Source organism: Armigeres subalbatus, chromosome 3 (genome assembly GCF_024139115.2).
Source record: "Armigeres subalbatus isolate Guangzhou_Male chromosome 3, GZ_Asu_2, whole genome shotgun sequence".
Taxonomy (NCBI): domain Eukaryota; kingdom Metazoa; phylum Arthropoda; class Insecta; order Diptera; family Culicidae; genus Armigeres; species Armigeres subalbatus.
The window spans coordinates 401066770-401085095 of NC_085141.1; the positions used below are offsets into that span (position 1 = coordinate 401066770).

General features: G+C 41.9%; 1 protein-coding gene across 1 annotated transcript in view; it reads left to right on the forward strand.

The window, feature by feature from the left end:
- LOC134226967 (5-hydroxytryptamine receptor 1D) overlaps nt 1-18326 on the forward strand; it is a 287059-nt gene that overhangs the window by 141488 nt on the left and 127245 nt on the right. The window contains exon 2 of the mRNA XM_062708117.1: nt 17942-18308. Within this exon, the coding sequence (XP_062564101.1) occupies nt 17964-18308 (345 nt within the window). The 5' untranslated portion in view covers nt 17942-17963. The remainder of the gene's footprint in view (nt 1-17941; nt 18309-18326) is intronic.

Sequence of the window (18326 nt, forward strand, 5' to 3'; positions counted from 1 at the left end):
TCGTCCGATTTTCGCGGTGTGAACGATGGATGGTTCTCCCAACTTCTTCCGCGGGAAGAAACAACGCGTATTTGAAAAAAAAATAAAAAGTCACGTAAAAAGCGACCCCAGAGTATTTGGGCAAATTGTATTATTTTAGAAATCACCATACAGCCAGAAATGCTGATGAGAGGAAATGCAGTATCGGGTAAATCAGTAATCTTTATGGAAACTATGGTTAGCGACGCCTCAAACATCATAAGTTTAAATATAATTTTATGAAAGCAATTCGAAGGTACTTGTTTTACCTATTTACTTTTCGAAATATCCCGGAATAATAAAAAGCCGGTTTGCTACGTCTAAAACATCACCATATTGCAAAACAGGTTAACAGAAAAGTGTTCCAAAAATTTTAGTTTATTTCTTTTCATTTAGCATTCTCTGGAAATACCAATATCCCGATATATTGGAATTTCTCTGTAAAATATTCGTCGATTCGATAATCATTTTCAAAATTTGGAGATTAAGACAAGACATAGGTCTGGCGTAAGTGTTATTATCATGAACTAGATGAGCCGGCAGACGCTGTCTTGCACAGTAGGCGAGAATGCGTGTTGTGATATGCCTATACAAAATACCCATACAAATTCTATTTTGAATTTTTCATATTTTTTCAGTTTAAGTCGTGACTTTTACATAAGAAAATATTATGTAAGCCCATCGGAAATTGTGATGAAGAAATTTGAACCCAGCCGTTTCTTAGTTATGCGGAATACAGACCAATTCATTTCATATATATAACAAGAAGAAGAAGAAAACATATCCATACGGTACTTACGGAAAGCTATGTCACATATATGTTGCAATGCAACCGTTAGAGCATGAGTTATACGTTCAATCTCCCAATTAAAATTCTGCCCCATTTTGCCCCTACATGTATGCAATTAATGTCAAAATGCTCATTTTTGAACAAAAAACCGTCAAATATTGAAAATAAGAAGAAACTGTCTTCGGAAGGTTCATGTTTTTATCGTATCTTTTATCTTTTAAGTATCTGAGCCTCTAAAATCAACTTTTCATGGCCAAAACATTTTCGATCACGAATTCCTGGGTTAGAAAACACTGTGCAATGGCTTGACAACGTATGCTTGCAAGAGGTAGAGAATGAGCAACTTTCGCTACCCGGCTACAACGTTATCGCCAACGTGGATCACTCGAGACGAGGGACAGCAATTGCCTTAAAAGAACATATTCCATACTCACACGTCGAAAAAAGCCTGGATGGCCGTTTAACTGCGCTACGAGTACAAGATACCACTGTCTGCAGCATCTACGCTCCCTCCGGCACGGCGCATCGGGCCGCGCGAGAACGATTCTTCAGTTGCACTCTTCCCTACTACCTCCGTCATCGTACGCAGCACACCATCCTAGCAGGCGACTTCAACTGCGTGCTTCGGCCGTGCGACTCATCAAGCCCGAACGCAAGTCCGACTTTCAAAATGGCCGTACACAAATAGGGCTGCACGATGTATGGGAAAAACTGCATCCACGAGAACCTGGCTACACCTTCGTGAACCGAAACGCCCAATCCCGTCTCGATCGAATTTACGTGAGCAGCGGTCTCCGTGATCAATTACGGGTGGCCGATACACATGTCTGTTCATTCACCGACCATAAAGCGTTGACACTCCGACTGTGTCTACCCCACCTTGGACGGGAGCATGGTCGCGGCTTCTGGTCCCTGCGCCCCCACCTACTAACTGATGAGAACATGGAAGACTTTCAACATCGATGGCAATATTGGACACGGCAACGGAGGAACTACCCTTCTTGGATGGAATGGTGGCTAACGTACGCGAAGCCGAAAATAAAATCGTTTTTCAAATGGAAGTCACAAGCTGCATTTAATGACTTCCACAATGAACACCAGCGATTATATGCTGAATTGAGGCTTGCGTACGATAGCTACTACCAGAACCCAGCAATGGTTACCACAATAAACCGACTGAAAGCTGAAATGCTGTCCCACCAGCGTAATTTCACCCACATGTTTATGAGGAACAACGAGACCTACGTAGCGGGCGAGCCAATCTCAATTTTCCAACTAGGGGAGAGACGGAAAAAGAAAACTGTTATCACGCAGCTGAAAACCGAAGAAGATGACATCATAGTTGCGCCGAACGAAATAGAAGCCCATCTTGTGAACTACTTCTCCCATCTGTATGCCGAGCCAACGGAACCCGTGCGGGGTGATGGAATACACAACTTTGGCTGCGAAAACAACATTCCTCCGAACGACGAAGCAAACGAAGCTTGTACAAGTGAAATCACCACGGCGGAGATACTGTCTGCCATCAAAGCGAGCTCACCCAGAAAATCAGCTGGCTGCGATGGGATTCCTCTGGAGTTTTATAGCCGAACTTTCGACATCATTCACAGGGAGCTCAATCTATTGCTAAATGAAGCCCTCAACGGCAACATTCCTGCATCTTTCCTTGACGGTATTATCGTACTGGTCAAAAAGCGTGGTGGAGACAACACAGCACGATCATACCGACCAATCTCGCTACTAAACTCGGACTACAAGCTCCTTTCCCGCATTCTCAAAACCAGGTTGGAGAGAGTGATGAAGGCACATCACATACTGAGTGACGGGCAGAAATGCTCGAATTCGGAACGGAACATCTTCCAGGCGACACTTGCACTGAAGGACCGAATAGCAAGTCTTCGCCATAGTCGTTCTGCTGGAAAACTGGTGAGTTTCGATCTTGATCACGCGTTTGACCGAGTACGGCACTCGTTTCTCTTCGAGACCATGCGTGCACTTGGCTTCAACCAACATCTGATTACTCTTCTCTCCCAAATTGCGGAAAGCTCCACATCTCGATTGATGATAAACGGGCATCTGTCTCAACCGATCGACATCCAACGTTCGGTGAGGCAAGGAGATCCTCTATCCATGCACCTATTTGTATTGTACCTTCATCCCCTGGTGTACAGACTCGAGCGTGTATGTGGAGATGATGATCTGATTGTAGCTTACGCTGACGATATCAGTGTGGTTACAAAATCAGCTAGATGCATCGAAGATATGAAAGAATTATTTGCGCATTTTGAGATAGCAGCAGGCGCGAAGCTTAATATGCGCAAAACAATATCAATAGACGTGGGATTTCTCGAGGGTGGTAGAATTAATATTCCATGGCTTCAGACAGAAAACTCAATCAAGATTTTGAGAATTACTTTTGCTAATTCCAAAAACCAAAAAGTAGCGATGTTGAATACATTTGGTACATCGAGGATATGGTATCTCTCTTCGATTCTGCCGCCGCTGGCGGTGCACACAGCAAAAATCACCTCCACAATGGGCACTTTTTTGTGGAATGGGATCGCCGCTCGAATACCCATCATGCAGTTAGCACGTAGCAAAGAGGAGGGAGGGCTTAATTTACATGTGGTTGCCTTGAAAAGTCCGTCCCTAGCAACCAACAGACACCTGAAGGAACTAGAATCGATACCTTTCTACAGCTCTCTGATCGTCCAAACAAACCCTCGACAGCCAATTCCACTGGATCTTCCCGATATCAGACAAATTGTAGCAAGCATATCACAATTACCAGATCTTGTTCGGGAGAATCCTTCGGCCTATCATCGATGCTCTATACAACGTACTGAGCAGCCAAAAATCGAGAGAAATCACCCTAACACCAACTGGCCCCGCATGTGGCGAAACATTGCAGACAAGCAGATCACATCGTCGAGACGGAGTCAACTGTATTTAGCGATTAATGAAAAGATAGAACACAGGAGGTTGTGGTTCGTGATGCGAAGAGTAGATGATGAGAATTGCGTCCATTGCAACAACCAACAAATAGAAACAATCAAACACAAGTTCCATTCATGTCCTCGAGTGGAGCTCGCTTGGTCAATCCTACAGCGTAAGATAGGTAGTATCCTGAATGGATGGAGACATCTTTCATTCGATGAGCTTATAAGACCTGTCCTAAACGGTATAAATAGAAGAAAACGAATTCTAGTTTTAAATGTATTTTGCGAATACATCTCTCATGTTAACGAAAGTAACAATATAATTGATGTAGGAGACTTGAGTTTTAAATTAAATTTAATTTGCTAAGAAGACTTTGTAAATATAATTAATTACTAAACTTTGACCAATAAAACAATATTATAAAAAAAAAGTATTGGTATCCCAAATAAAATATTCCGCATAAATTTTGTTTTACGAAGAAAAAAAAAATTTTCGAAGGCGCGCGTGTTCTGAAATCTTGTCGTCAGACTTGTAAGCGATGGAAACCAAAACAACTGTTGGATATCTACAAAATTTGGAAATTGGCGGATAGTACAGATTATGAAAATAAAACGCTCTTATACAGGTATTTTGAAAAAAGCATTCGAAATTGTAAGATCTTTTAGAATATTTGTATAATAAACTAGCAATTCCACATATGTTCAAATCTCATACAGATTTTGGTAGGTTCTTATATGTACAGAATTGCAAGAAAACTTTTACTTACGCTTGTTGGGTGTAGTAAACCAATTTTAGACTCACGTAGTCTGCAAAATTAATTTTAATCCTCGAAATCAATCTATCTGAGATAATGCTGTTTCCATTGGTTGTAGATTAGCCAGGATTTATTATTATATATTTAAGCTCTGCACTATGCAGCAGTTTTTTCGTTTTCGTTATTGTGGACAGCGAGTACCTTTTAAGCAGATTCCTTGCACACGGCACTTCAAGCTTTCAATCTTTAAACCTTTCAGCTTAGCATGATACTTTTGGAAACCATGCCTACAGGATTATGAAGATAATTTCCAATTATGAGTGATTAAACATCCAACAAGCTCATAGCCCCAAAAATACTCACACTAACAACCCACAACGTTATTGCTGTGTGTTCCCGTGCATTGCCTCTGCTAGTGGAATGCAACAAACTCCAAGGAACAGGATATGCAGCAAATGTTTACAATTCATTAAATGTGCCCCAATTCGGGTGTACGACTAATAGCAAGCTTATGTTGGGTATGAAAGGCAGCCAGAATATCTGATGACACCTTAGCCGAACAACGATGACTTCCTCCCACCTGAAAAACACTATTCATCCAAGACAGCACGAAAGCTATCATAAGCATTTACGTACGTAGGTACGGATTTCAGAAACGGAAGAGAGCCAAACGGTGCCATGATAAGAAACATGGATTTCCGACAAAAGCTCCGGGATTTATGAGGGCACGTACCAAACCTACACGTGTGGATTCCAGCAGAATCGATTCACTTTTCCGTGAGGTCTGGACTCTGGTTAATTCGGTGCATATTAGAATATTACGGCGTCCTTCTGTCGGAAGCTGCACACACGTGTTTGGGTGGTTTTCTCTGGTTCTTTTTCCGGCATGTGTCGGTGTCCAATGGGTCAATACGAGTAACACAAACTTGCACTGCTAGTGGGTTGGTGAGGGCCAGTGTCTGCTTCTTTCTTCTTTGTTGGAATTCAATCCCTAGCTAGGAAATTGCCGCCTGGTAGCTTAAAAAAATTTAGAGATAGGAACTAGTATGTTACCATTTTTGTATTAGAAAACACGATGATACTCTATGCCCAGAGAAATCCAGATAATCTCCGGACGAAGAATCGAACCTAGTCACCTTCAGCGCGCTTTTGTTTTGTAGCAGTGCATTTTACCGCTAGGCTAAGGAAAGGCCCCCGACTGAATGATAGCTACCAGTACGTTTGAATTGTCATGGAAAAACGAAACCAGGAAAAGGTATGATATAAAGTCAAGCAATTTGGTACATGACTGTCGAAATATTGAGTGGGAAATTGCTAATTACTCGGATCAATTTTTTCGTTTACCAGATTAGATATCTGACGAAAGCATAAATGTAATACGAAGAAATGTTTGATGAGTTCGATGTTAAGAAAATGTTTACAGTTCAATTGACGTTGTTTCATGAAATAATATGAAAATCTGAGTGTAATGGGAAAAGAACGTGATAAATAATGATTCCGATTATTATAACTACAATAATTAATTCTAAAAATAAAAACAAAATCCAAAAACGTATGCACTGTATGTTTTTCCTTCTTTACCTAAATTTATTTACCCTGTCTAATAAGTGCCACCCAGCAACGTTCTATAAATCCCTATTTCGAATCAATTTGTACAATTATTTCACTTACTGTTACCGACATGGCAACCAAACTCCACATCTTGCCATCTCAGCGTGATGTACTCACTCGACAGTTTTAGCTTTCAACGAGACCTGGCTCGACTCAACCCCGACGTATATGGTCAACATTTTCCGACTCTGCTGGATTGGACGTCGAGCCCTAAACAATTTGTTTCCATTCTTGTTGCATGGGACCGATGTAGGACCGGAGCATGCAAAAGCCAACAACAATTAAATTAATTTCATTTTCTTGCGGCAGACCACACACCGGGGCACTGCGAAGCGCAAATGTACCGCCAGTCGTCCCGCAGAAGAGCAGTCAGTGGCGGTAGTTCTCGTTCCGAGGAATCTTGCGATGACCGACGACGTCTCGTACCACATTTGTTTGGCAGAGTTGTTGGCCGTTGGGCGAAAAGTGGGCAAACTTTTCGTGTAATGGGGTGATTGTGTGGTGAAGAATCGAATGTTTGTGTTTCCGAAAGACGATTACCCGAATGGTTTCATTCATTCTATTTCATGTAGAACAAAGTTTGCGTACGTGCGATCGTGCATCCCTTCAAATGGATATACCGGTTTCAGCTGTTTTATTTTCCTAGTGTTTATCTCTTTACAGAGAAATTTGTTCTTATAAGGCTGGAAAACTATGAGAATCAAAATTAAATCCTCCCGATAAGATTATTACACATTCTATTTTGCAATTGACGTAAGATTATTTCTGTCGATGCATCAAATCAGCATAGCGAAGTTTGTCAGGCCAAAAATTAGTAAGTGACCAGATAAATTATGTGTCAACGCGGGACAAAAAATTGGACTTCCTTACTTGAATATATTTTAGAAAAATTACAAATATTTCTATTTCTTAAACTTTTTCATATTGGTCACGAGGTTTACCTTGCTAAATTTCAAACAGAACCTATCTTCAGTGTCATGCAATTTGTGCTTTTGAGGTTATTTGTTCAAATTACATTCATTTTACATGTCGTTAATTTTTCATTAGGTACTTTCTTTTGTGTGGGGTTGAAGTATGTTTTTATTCAGTTTTCGACTATTGTTCACCCTTATGGATTCCATTATTGATATTTAAAAGTTACATTAATTATGTAAGAAATTGAAAAAAAGGAGGTTTGCCGTTTCCGTATTTTAGGTGACACACGTATTTTAGGTAAAATTTAATAAAATTCAGACAAAAATGACGAGAGCAAAAATTTTCCACGTTCACCCGCGAACTTGGCACACTACGATCCTTATGTTACTTATGGATCTATGAAGCTTCAGAAAATGTTTTCAAGCATATTGTGTTCTGTGAACTTGTTGAAATAAATGTAAACAATACACGAAACATGTATTATGATATTCTTGGATCTCCGAACTGTCCTGGAATTTGAATCAATTGGTTTATCGAATCAACCAAGGCTTCCATAATGTCCCATGCCACGGAATCAAAGCAGTTATATCCTTCGTGAATCTTTCACTTGCGTCTTAATTCCAGGCATTTGAGATGTTGTAAGATCTCCAAATTGTCCTGGAGTTTGAGTAAAATGGTCTATCGAACCAACCAAGGCTTCCATGTTGTCCCCAGCCGCGGGACCAACCCAATTATTTTCTCCGAGTATTTGTCTTTCACTTGGTTCTCAAATCCAGGCATATGAAATGTTGTAAGATTTCCAAATTGTCCTGTATTTTGAGTAAAATGGTCTATCGAATCAACCAAGGCGTCCATGATGTTTACAGCCACGATATCAACCCAATTATGTCCTCCGAGTATTTGTCTTTCACTTGCGTCTCAAATCCAGGGATATGAGATGTTGGAAGATCTCAAAATTGTTCTGGAGTTTGAATCAAATGGCCTACCGAATCAACCAAGGCTTCCATGATGTCCCCAGCCGCGGTACCAACCCAATTATTTTCTCCGAGTATTTGTCTTTCACTCGCGTCTCAAATCCAGGCATATGAGATGTTGTAAAATCTCCAAAATAGCGAATCTAACAAGGCTTCCATGATGTCCTCAACCGCGGTAACAACCCAATTATGTTCTTTGAGTGTTTAACTTCCGCGGTATCAACCCAAAATCCATGCATATGGGATGTTAAAAGATCGTCAAATTGTCCTGGAGTTTGAAACAATTATTTTCTCCGAGTATTTGTCTTTCACTCGCGTCACAAATCCAGGCCCATGAGATGTTGTAAGATCTCCAAATTGTCCTAGAGTCTTCAGCCATGATATCAACGCAATTATGTCCACTAAGTGTATTTAGATTACTTACCAAATGAACCACGACTTGCATGATGTCCTTAGCAACGGTATCACTCTAATTGTTTTCTCCTAGTATTTATATTTTACTTGCGATCCTCCACATCGCTCTAGAGTAGGAATCAAATAGTCTACCAAATCAGCCTCGTCTGGATCTATGTCTATGATATTTTTTAGGCCCTTCAAATTGACCTGGAGTGGAGACAAATAGTCTACCAAATCAACCCCGCCTGGAAATATGTCCCCAGCAGATGTTTTTATTCAATCGCGTCCTCAGAGCCCATGCACATGTTTTGTACATAAAAATGCGATGTTCTTAGTCCACCAAATTGCCGGGGACATCATGGAAGCCTTGGTTGATTCGGTAGACCATTTGAATTAAACTCCAGGAAAATTTGGAGATCTTACAACATCTCATATGCCTGTATTTGAGACGCAAGTAAAAGACAAATACTCGGAGTACATATTTGGGTTGATATCGCGGCAGGAGACATCATGGAAGCCTTGTTTGATACGGTAGGCCATTTGATTCAAACTCCAGGACAATTTGGAGATCTTACAACATCTAAAATGCCTGGAATGGTAACGCAAGTGAAAGATAAATACTCGGAGGACATAATTGGGTTGATTCCGCGACTGGGGACATGATGGAAGCATTGGATGATTAGGTAGACCATTTTATTCAAACTCCAGGACAATTTGGAGATTTTGCAACATCTCATATCTCATATGCCTAGATTTGAGATGCAAGTGAAAGACAAGAAAGATATCTAGGAGAGATAGCTAATAGGTTGATGACAAAAAAACTGAGAAAATCGGTTGGAAAAGCAGTGAAATAAAGCCATTTGAAAATTTAGTTACAACGATTTTCTGCACGTTGTATCCGCGTAAGTTTTTTTGGCGAATAAATCCTAGTGATAAAGGCTAGAAGATCCAGAGTGTTATACACCAATCAACTAAGCTCGACAAACTGGTTGTTTTCGTCTGGATGTATGTGTGTGCACCAGGGAATCAATTTTTCTGGAATGCGCGTGCGAAACAAGCGACAAAAGCGAACCAACGATAAAGCTTTGTTTTTGTCCGAGATAATAATGACAAAGATCCGAAACATTTTGTCAGCAACAAAAAAAAAAGACAATCATCTTGTTGCTAACTTTTCAACCCGTTATTTTGCATTATTTCTAGAGAAAATTTCGGTTTTATGCTATCATAGTTTCTGCTTTTATGGAAATATTCGAGAATCGAACAATGATTACAAAAATCGCATCGTATTCTCGGAAATAAAAAAGCATGCAAGGCAAATGATTCTTGTTATATTGTGTTCGGGTTCGGGTAAAGGTTTGTCGTTAGGTGCGTTTGTCAGTAACAAATTCTGTTAATGACAAAGAATATATTGTTAGGCGTTGCCCGAATATCGATTCCCTGGTGTGCACGAAAGCTAAGAAAACATTCGAAAAACATTCATATAGTATGAAAGTTGATAACAATATTTGGTAGGCCGCGCTAAAAACCACAATTCCCAACAAAAATGAAATAAATGTTTATTGAGGCTAAAGTTCAAACGCAATTCAGCGGAATGGCGATGTAAACGGCAAGATATATAGGCCAACTCTCATACCAAGCCGTTTCTACTCAACTCCATCTGTAGCTGCACGTCGGCAACAATGTAGCCTTCGAAGGGTCCTCAAAACATTTTCTACCTGATCCACTCTGCATACTATAGATTAAATCTTTACTGACATACTAGCTATCTGCCCAACCCATGACAGCCGTCCGATTTTCGCCGTTTGAAATATAGTCGTAATTGAATGGCCAAAGACCTATTAAAGACGTTTATGTTCCATACAAAAGCCCATTTTATTAGTGTTCCTTAAGTATTAGAGTAGAAAATTGAGCAGCCGTATTATGATATATATTACCTTGATGCAAGTAACAGATCTGAGTAACTGGTACTGCTTCATGTGTTGCTCTGGCGACTTGCCAAATGTTATGTAAATCAAAACATTGGAAAAAATAATCGGAATAAAATCTTGCAACACATAATGCATTCCTTGCGGTTGGCCCCTGGTGTTTCAGGTGTTCATAACGCCCGCAGTCGTTCTTAGCGCCATTCTTTCTTGAGATTGAAAATTTTCTGACGTCCTCGGAACTTTTATTTTGCACGGCCTTGAAACGGTCTGTGGATTACAACAACATGATCAATTGGTCAATGTAAGCGTGAGCAACCTTGGAGCTAGTTGTTCCAGTTCCTAGAAAAAAATGGCTCCGTTGTGATAAAGAAGCTCCGAATTATACAAAATGTGTTTGCTGGTTCAACGCCGAATAAATTATTTTCTGAGGTGCTAGTGGCCGTGCGTGATCCAAGTTGAAAAAATGCCGGTATGTTACGCCCTTCTGAAGTGCTCTTGTGTATTAGTTTGTCTGTTTGATTGGTTTGCCTTAGTTGTGATCCTATTTCCAAACGGCTAGACAAACAATTAGGTTGACCGAAAATGGTCTCGTATACTGTCAAAACGCTATTGGTTGTCTTTCCAAATAAACCAGCTCTTCGTTGAGATGTCACATCCGATTCGAACAATGACACAAAGATTGAACATTTTAACACGACAAAAAGGCGGTTAATCAGCGCCCTTCCATTTCAGTTAGCACGGAGAAGAGGTTCCGGATGCGGGCTACTAGACTTCTACGTTGCGCCAGTGTTCTAAAAAATCTTTCGTTGTAGTTTGAATCGAGGTTTGAATGGTGTTTCCCAGACTGAACAACAATGTCATGCAATGTTTCGAAAAGTTTTCCTCATGACAATTATTTACGTCGAAATTCTAAACGTTTTGCTTCAAGTTTCAGAGTATCTAGTTAAAAAGTCAAGAAAATGTTATCTATATCGTTTTCTAGATGACTTAACAGAAAGCATTTAATTATTTGTCTACGATTCAAATATGCTTAGTGGTTATAAGAACTAGAGTAATAATAAATATTTGTCTGAAACTTGATTATGCATATGTACAGCATGTGATAGATGTAGTTCGGGAAAGGTATTGGAGGGTAACCGCCCCTTCGGTGGGCTTTGATCCCACGACCCCAGTTCGCATGACAGGTGCTTTCCCTACTAAGCTACGAAGGACCTCCGTTGTCCACCACAGCTTAGCGGCTACTGATGAAACCAAATTCCCAGCACCAGGTACCAGCCGATCTCTCGCAATACATTTTCCGAACTAACTCTCTCAATGTATTTTTGTACACATGCCAACCAAGTAGAATGAGTATTCGGTGGTTTGGGCCAATAACCCAAATTTGAGTAAAATTTCTTTTCTGGCACTAGGTAGTTTGCCTTTAATCCCATGTAAATAATTTACCCAAAGCTGTGTTTAATTCATCCAAAGCGGACCTTAATCAACCCAAAATAGAGAATATTGAATTTACTCAAATTTGGGTTATTGGGCTGAGCAACCTCGGTGAGGTGTTTGCATCTTGCTCTAGTTTTGATAGCAATCATGGGAAAGAAAGGGAAAACTACCCAAATTTGGGTAAATTTTTTCTGCGGTATTCTCATCAGTGCGTATATTGAACTCAAAGTTTGGGTTGATTTATCTGTCCGTGTAGGCTTATAGTTACACTACACAGTATGAAAATGTTACAGCATTCATTCCTTTATTCAGCTTACATATAAATAGATAACACCGCATCAACAATTTGAGGCCACAAAACACGGTTTGAGCCCACATTTCTCCATCCTCGATTGCGCCCCATGCTAGTTAAGTCATTCTGTACCGGGTCAGCCCACCTCGCTCGCTGCACTCCACGCCTTCTTGTACCTGCCGGATCGGAAGCAAACACCATCTTCGTAGGGTTGCTGTCCATCAGGGATTGAATCCTAAAGAGAAAGAGCAAGTCTCTCACTTATCATCTCTGTATACATATACGATATGTAGCATACCGCAAGAAACTTTTTTCGCAAGATGTCATGATAGAGGACTGATTCGGGATGTTATACCCCATGATAAATTTATTTTAGAAAGCTCCAAATGTGGGGAGCACTGGCTCTGATGATGCATTTCAACTTGTTCTACACGGCTAAGCTACGAAATGAGCGAAAACAAAGCGAAAATCACCATTTTTCTGTGGGGGCTGCCTATCCGATTTTGTTTTTTCGTACTTGTATACAAGTTTGATAAATTTGTTAACATGGCTTGTTATGATTCGGAACAGTTTTTGCCTCTCTTTTATCGTTGTTCGTTATCTATTGAGAGCGATTTCTGCAAACCCTGCTGTCCAACATTCTTGATACATGCCCTGCCCATCGTACCCATTCCGGCTTTAGCTACCTTTTGGATACTAGGTTCGCCGTAGAGCTGGGCGATTTGGGTGGTTCATCCTTCGCCACCAACGATGGTCCTAAGCACCCGTCTCTCGATAATTTGTGTCAAAAGATCGAAGGGTCAAAAGGTCGAAAGACAAAACGTTGAAAAGGACAGAAGGTCGAAAGGGACAAAAGGTCGAAAACGACTAATAATCGAAAAGGACAAATCGATCAAGAATAAGTTGATAACAAGTTGAGTATATAAGGGGGTCCCGTAGCGTAGTTGGGTACACGTTCGCCTCATAAGCAAATGGTCATGGGTTCGATTCCCAGCCCCTCCACCAAACCCTTGTCAGTCGCCAGAAGCGCAGTCCGTACGGTGGCGTTTTGGGGAACGCGCCTCACCGACACGGCTGCCTGATGACGACTGACAAAACTGTTCTTCTCGGAGGCTTTCCTCCAACGTTCTTCGATTAATGGCAACCGAACAAAGCAACGATCACTGGATTCTCACCACATGGACAAATGAACACAATGGACTCACGATGATATGGACTGGCAACGACAACAATAACGAATTATGGACATTTAAAAATAGATTCTGTGTGGACTCTGTTCAGCAGAGTACCACAGTAGATCACGGCACAGTAGCGGTTAAGAGCACAGAGTGCCTGCAAAATAAATATACGAATAAAAAAAAAGTTGAGTATATTCTAAAGCATTTTGTGAAATTCATTTCACTTCATGCAGAAGTAATACTCATCAATCAAAGTTGAAGAACTAGCAACTTTGAAAGAAGGTTTAATTACTATGAAACCATAATATGAATATCAAGAGATAAAAAGATTTTTAATTTAAGAAATAAATTAAACTTGTATTGTACGAGATTGATTCTCTCCGTTTCAGTTTCTTATTTATTTCAAACTTTTGTTTATTTCGACCTTTTGACCTTCGACCTTTTGTCCTACAATCGTTAATTCTAACTTTTGTTCTTCCGACGTTTCGTCCTTTCGACCTTTTGTCCTTCGACCTTTTGTTCTTCAACCGTCTCTCGAATACTCTGAGTGTTTGCAAGTCTTTAAGAAAAAGTCAAGAAAAAAAAACATTTGGTGTGGGTGAGAATCTTTTTTTGGCCGCAGTTTCTTCTGGAGCCCGTAGCAGGCCCGACTTCCACAGATGATGCGCCTCGTATTTCACGACAAACACGAATTTATCGACCACTTCGAAAGTATCCCCGTCTATTGTAACACTGCGGTCCCTGTCGCGCTCAGTTCTGCCCACAAGTATGTACTTTGTCTTCGATGCATTCACCACCAGTCCAACTAACATTTCAGGTGGGTGTACAGTTCCGCCACCTTTGCAAATGTTCGGCCGACAATGTCCATGTCATCCGCGAAACAAATAAACTGACTGGATCTGTAGAAAATCGTACCCTGGCTGTAACACCTGGCTGTAACACCTGATTCTCCGCATGACACCGTCTAGCGCAGCGGTTCTCAACCTTTTTATTGAGAGGTACCCCTTCGAACTTTTGCGTTCATTGAGGTATCCCTATTTTTATCGCCGCAATAAAAAATAAGTGTAACTAATAAGGCTGAAAGGAGGCTTCCAAGCCTCTTGGAAGGAGGCTTCCAAGCCTCTTGGAAGGAGGCTTCTAGCCCTCTTGAAAGGAGCCTTCAGAGCCTCTTGAAAGAAGGCTTCTGAGCCTCTTGAAAGGAGGCTTCTGAGCCTCTTGAAAGGAGGCTTCTGAGCCTCTTGAAAGGAGGCTTCGAGCCTCTTGAAAGGAGGCTTCTGAGCCTCTTGAAAGGAGGCTTCTGAGCCTCTTGAAAGGAGGCTTCCGAGCCTCTTGAAAGGAGGCTTCCTGAGCCTCTTGAAAGGAGGCTTCCAAGCCTCTTGAAAGGAGACTTCTGAGCCTTTTAAAAGGACTGAGCCTCTTGAAAGGAGGCTTCTGAGCCTCTTGAAAGGAGGCTTCTGAGCCTCTTGAAAGGAGGCTTCCTGAGCCTCTTGAAAGGAGGCTCTGAGCCTCTTGAAAGGAAGCTTCCAAGCCTCTTGAAAGGAGACTTGAGCCTCTTGAAAGGACTGAGCCTCTTGAAAGGAGGCTTCTGAGCCTCTTGAAAGGAGGCTTCCTAGCCTCTTGAAAGGAGGCTTCAAGCCTCTTGAAAGGAGGCTTCTGAGCCTCTTGGAAGGAGGCTTCCGAGCCTCTTGGAAGGAGGCTTCTGAGCCTCTTGGAAGGAGGCTTCCGAGCCTCTTGGAAGGAGGCTCTGAGCCTCTTGAAAGGAGGCTTCCTGAGCCTCTTGAAAGGAGGCTCTGAGCCTCTTGAAAGGAGGCTTCCTGAGCCTCTTGAAAGGAGGCTTCTGAGCCTCTTGAAAGGAGGCTTCTGAGCCTCTTGAAAGGAGGCTTCTGAGCCTCTTGAAAGGAGGCTTCTGAGCCTCTTGAAAGGAGGCTTCCGAGCCTCTTGAAAGGAGGCTTCCGAGCCTCTTGAAAGGAGGCTTCCGAGCCTCTTGAAAGGAGGCTTCTGAGCCTCTTGAAAGGAGGCTTCCGAGCCTCTTGAAAGGAGGCTTCCAAGCCTCTTGAAAGGAGGCTTCCAAGCCTCTTGAAAGGAGGCTTCCGAGCCTCTTGAAAGGAGGCTTCCGAGCCTCTTGAAAGGAGGCTCCGAGCCTCTTGAAAGGAGGCTCCGAGCCTCTTGAAAGGAGGCTTCGAGCCTCTTGAAAGGAGGCTCCGAGCCTCTTGAAAGGAGGCTTCCGAGCCTCTTGAAAGGAGGCTTCCGAGCCTCTTGAAAGGAGGCTTCCGAGCCTCTTGAAAGGAGGCTTCTGAGCCTCTTGAAAGGAGGCTTGAGCCTCTTGAAAGGAGGCTTGAGCCTCTTGAAAGGAGGCTTCTGAGCCTCTTGAAAGGAGGCTTCCGAGCCTCTTGAAAGGAGGCTTCCAGGCCTCTTGAAAGGAGGCTTCCGAGCCTCTTGAAAGGAGGCTTCTGAGCCTCTTGAAAGGAGGCTTCTGAGCCTCTTGAAAGGAGGCTTGAGCCTCTTGAAAGGAGGCTTCTGAGCCTCTTGAAAGGAGGCTTGAGCCTCTTGAAAGGAGGCTTCCGAGCCTCTTGAAAGGAGGCTTCTGAGCCTCTTGAAAGGAGGCTTCCGAGCCTCTTGAAAGGAGGCTGCTGAGCCTCTTGAAAGGAGGCTTCCGAGCCTCTTGAAAGGAGGCTTCCGAGCCTCTTGAAAGGAGGCTTCCGAGCCTCTTGAAAGGAGGCTTCCGAGCCTCTTGAAAGGAGGCTTCCGAGCCTCTTGAAAGGAGGCTTCCGAGCCTCTTGAAAGTCCCTTGAAAGGAAGGTTCCGAGCCTCATGCATCGGAGCTACTTAGTTTGACGAAAATCATAAAGTCCTCTAGGTTTTTCAAATCGGGGCTTCCGAAACTTTAGATTGTAAATTTCAGTTAAGAAGCTTATTTTTTACATATCATTCAACATTTTTTGTCTCGATCAGATATATTACATTGAAGATTTTCAAAATGAGTTCGTTTGTCGTTGTGCATTTTTGACCTTTTGTCCTTTAGCCCCTCATGCACTGGGTTTGTTGTGAAGGCAAGATCAACTAGGCTTTAATTTATTAATCGCCATGCATATTATGTACAACACAAAGTCTTTGTCAATAAGTTTTTATTGGAATTGTATTACGTCCGCCATTACGTATTTTTGTCCGAGGTACCCCTTGGGTCCAACGAAGGTACCCCCAGGGGTACATGTGCCCCAGGTTGAGAGCCGCTGTTCTAACGCAATGTTGTACAACAGGCACGAAAGTCCATCACCTTGTCTTAGTCCCCGGCGCGATTCGAACGAACTGGAGTGTTCGCCCGAAACCTTTACACAGTTTTGCACACCATCCAGTATTGCCTTGATCAGTCTGGTAAGCTTCCCATTTTCCTGACTCAATCTCATGTAAAATAATGGTGAACGCATGGTTGTTTATTCTGTCTTAATGGACTGAACGATAATCTTACGGGTGAGGTGAATGATTCGCAAATCGTTAGATTTTAGTGAAAATGAAGGAATTTTGCTTATTGTTTCAATAACAACTTAATAATGATAAACTAACAATAATGAATTGAATAGTAATAATAATATAATTTTACAAACGTCCTACAAAAGGTTATATGCATGATTTTATGAGTTTAACCATTTTGCCTCGTGGGTGCGTTATGCACTGTTCTCCTCTCCACCCTAAAGTGGTAACGACAAAAGTTCACGATTTTCGCCCAACACATAATTGTGCAGTGTTGCAAAACGTCATCTGCATGTCAATTGTCTAATATGTCCAAAAACTATTTATAAAAGCCTAAATAATTTTACCAAAATAAAAACCTTCGACAAAAGTTCTACTTTACTTTGCATTTACATAGCGAATACGGAATATAAAATCCAAGAAGTAGCAGGACCAGAACGAATTCGTGTTCAACCATTCCACTGGATTGCTAATTAATGTAATGAGCAGGAAGATCCATGAACTAGCGCCATTTGGTTAAATCTATTGTCAGTCGAATATTTGTTACAGTTGAATAAATATCATTCGGGCAAATGTCAGGCATTTGATATTCGGATACTTGCCCAAGAATCATTTCACTTCTTGGTTTTGTTTGCTGTGTGCCACCCTTCTGTTTATATTACTGATCGGGTGGAGAAGCGGGGATGCATAGCACGTTTTCCCAACTCGAATGCTACTGACCGCATCGGGCCATGAAGAGCCAAGCAAAACGGTTCCAATGGTGAGTGAGAAGTAGGTGAGGCTTGAAAGATTCCGGAGATTGTGTCACACCAAGTGAATGGTTTAAGCAGACTAGACCAACTCTGCCGCACTAACTGGTGCCGTTGTTGTTCATTTCACCGACAGGCGGGGGCCATTTGCGAACAATGATGTAAAGGGGGAACATGTTGACCACAGCGAACAGGATTTACTTGTTATCTATGGTTGACTTGTTTAGGCAGCATTAGTACTTGAGTCATGAGCTTTAATATGTGTTCCAGAATGGTGCTCCAGATGCCTAGAAAGAGGACGTTTTGTAGGTCTTCTCCGTTTTGAATGTAGCAAATTAATAACCGTATCGCTTGCAGTGCGTTACTTTTGCTGCATTTTAATTGAACAAATCATGTATGCACCATTGGCTAAAGGAAATTGATGCGGATAAAGTTGTAAATCTTCAATTATAAAACATTATTAAATGAAACCCTTTACTCTGCATCTTTGTTCACAGAGATAATGTTGCCACAGTTGTAATGGATCTGAAAGCTGGCAAACATCTCGTGGCACCAGCGATAAACAATATCAGTTGCAGCAAACAAAGTTTCGCCAGCGGTTTCTTCGCCCACATAGGCGCTCTGGATGTCCTACAGGCTCTGTTCATTGTGTTCCTCACGTTTCTGGTGATTAGCGCCAATTTGATGGTGATCGTAGTCATCAATAGCCGCCGATATTCAGCGTATATTCATCCGCAGCCGCGCTATCTACTGACATCGCTGGCCCTGAACGATCTGGCGATCGGTCTGCTGATCATTCCCTTCGGGGCGTTACCTGCCTTACTACACTGCTGGCCTTACGGCGAAATCTTCTGCCAAATTCAGGTAAATGACGACGAGTTG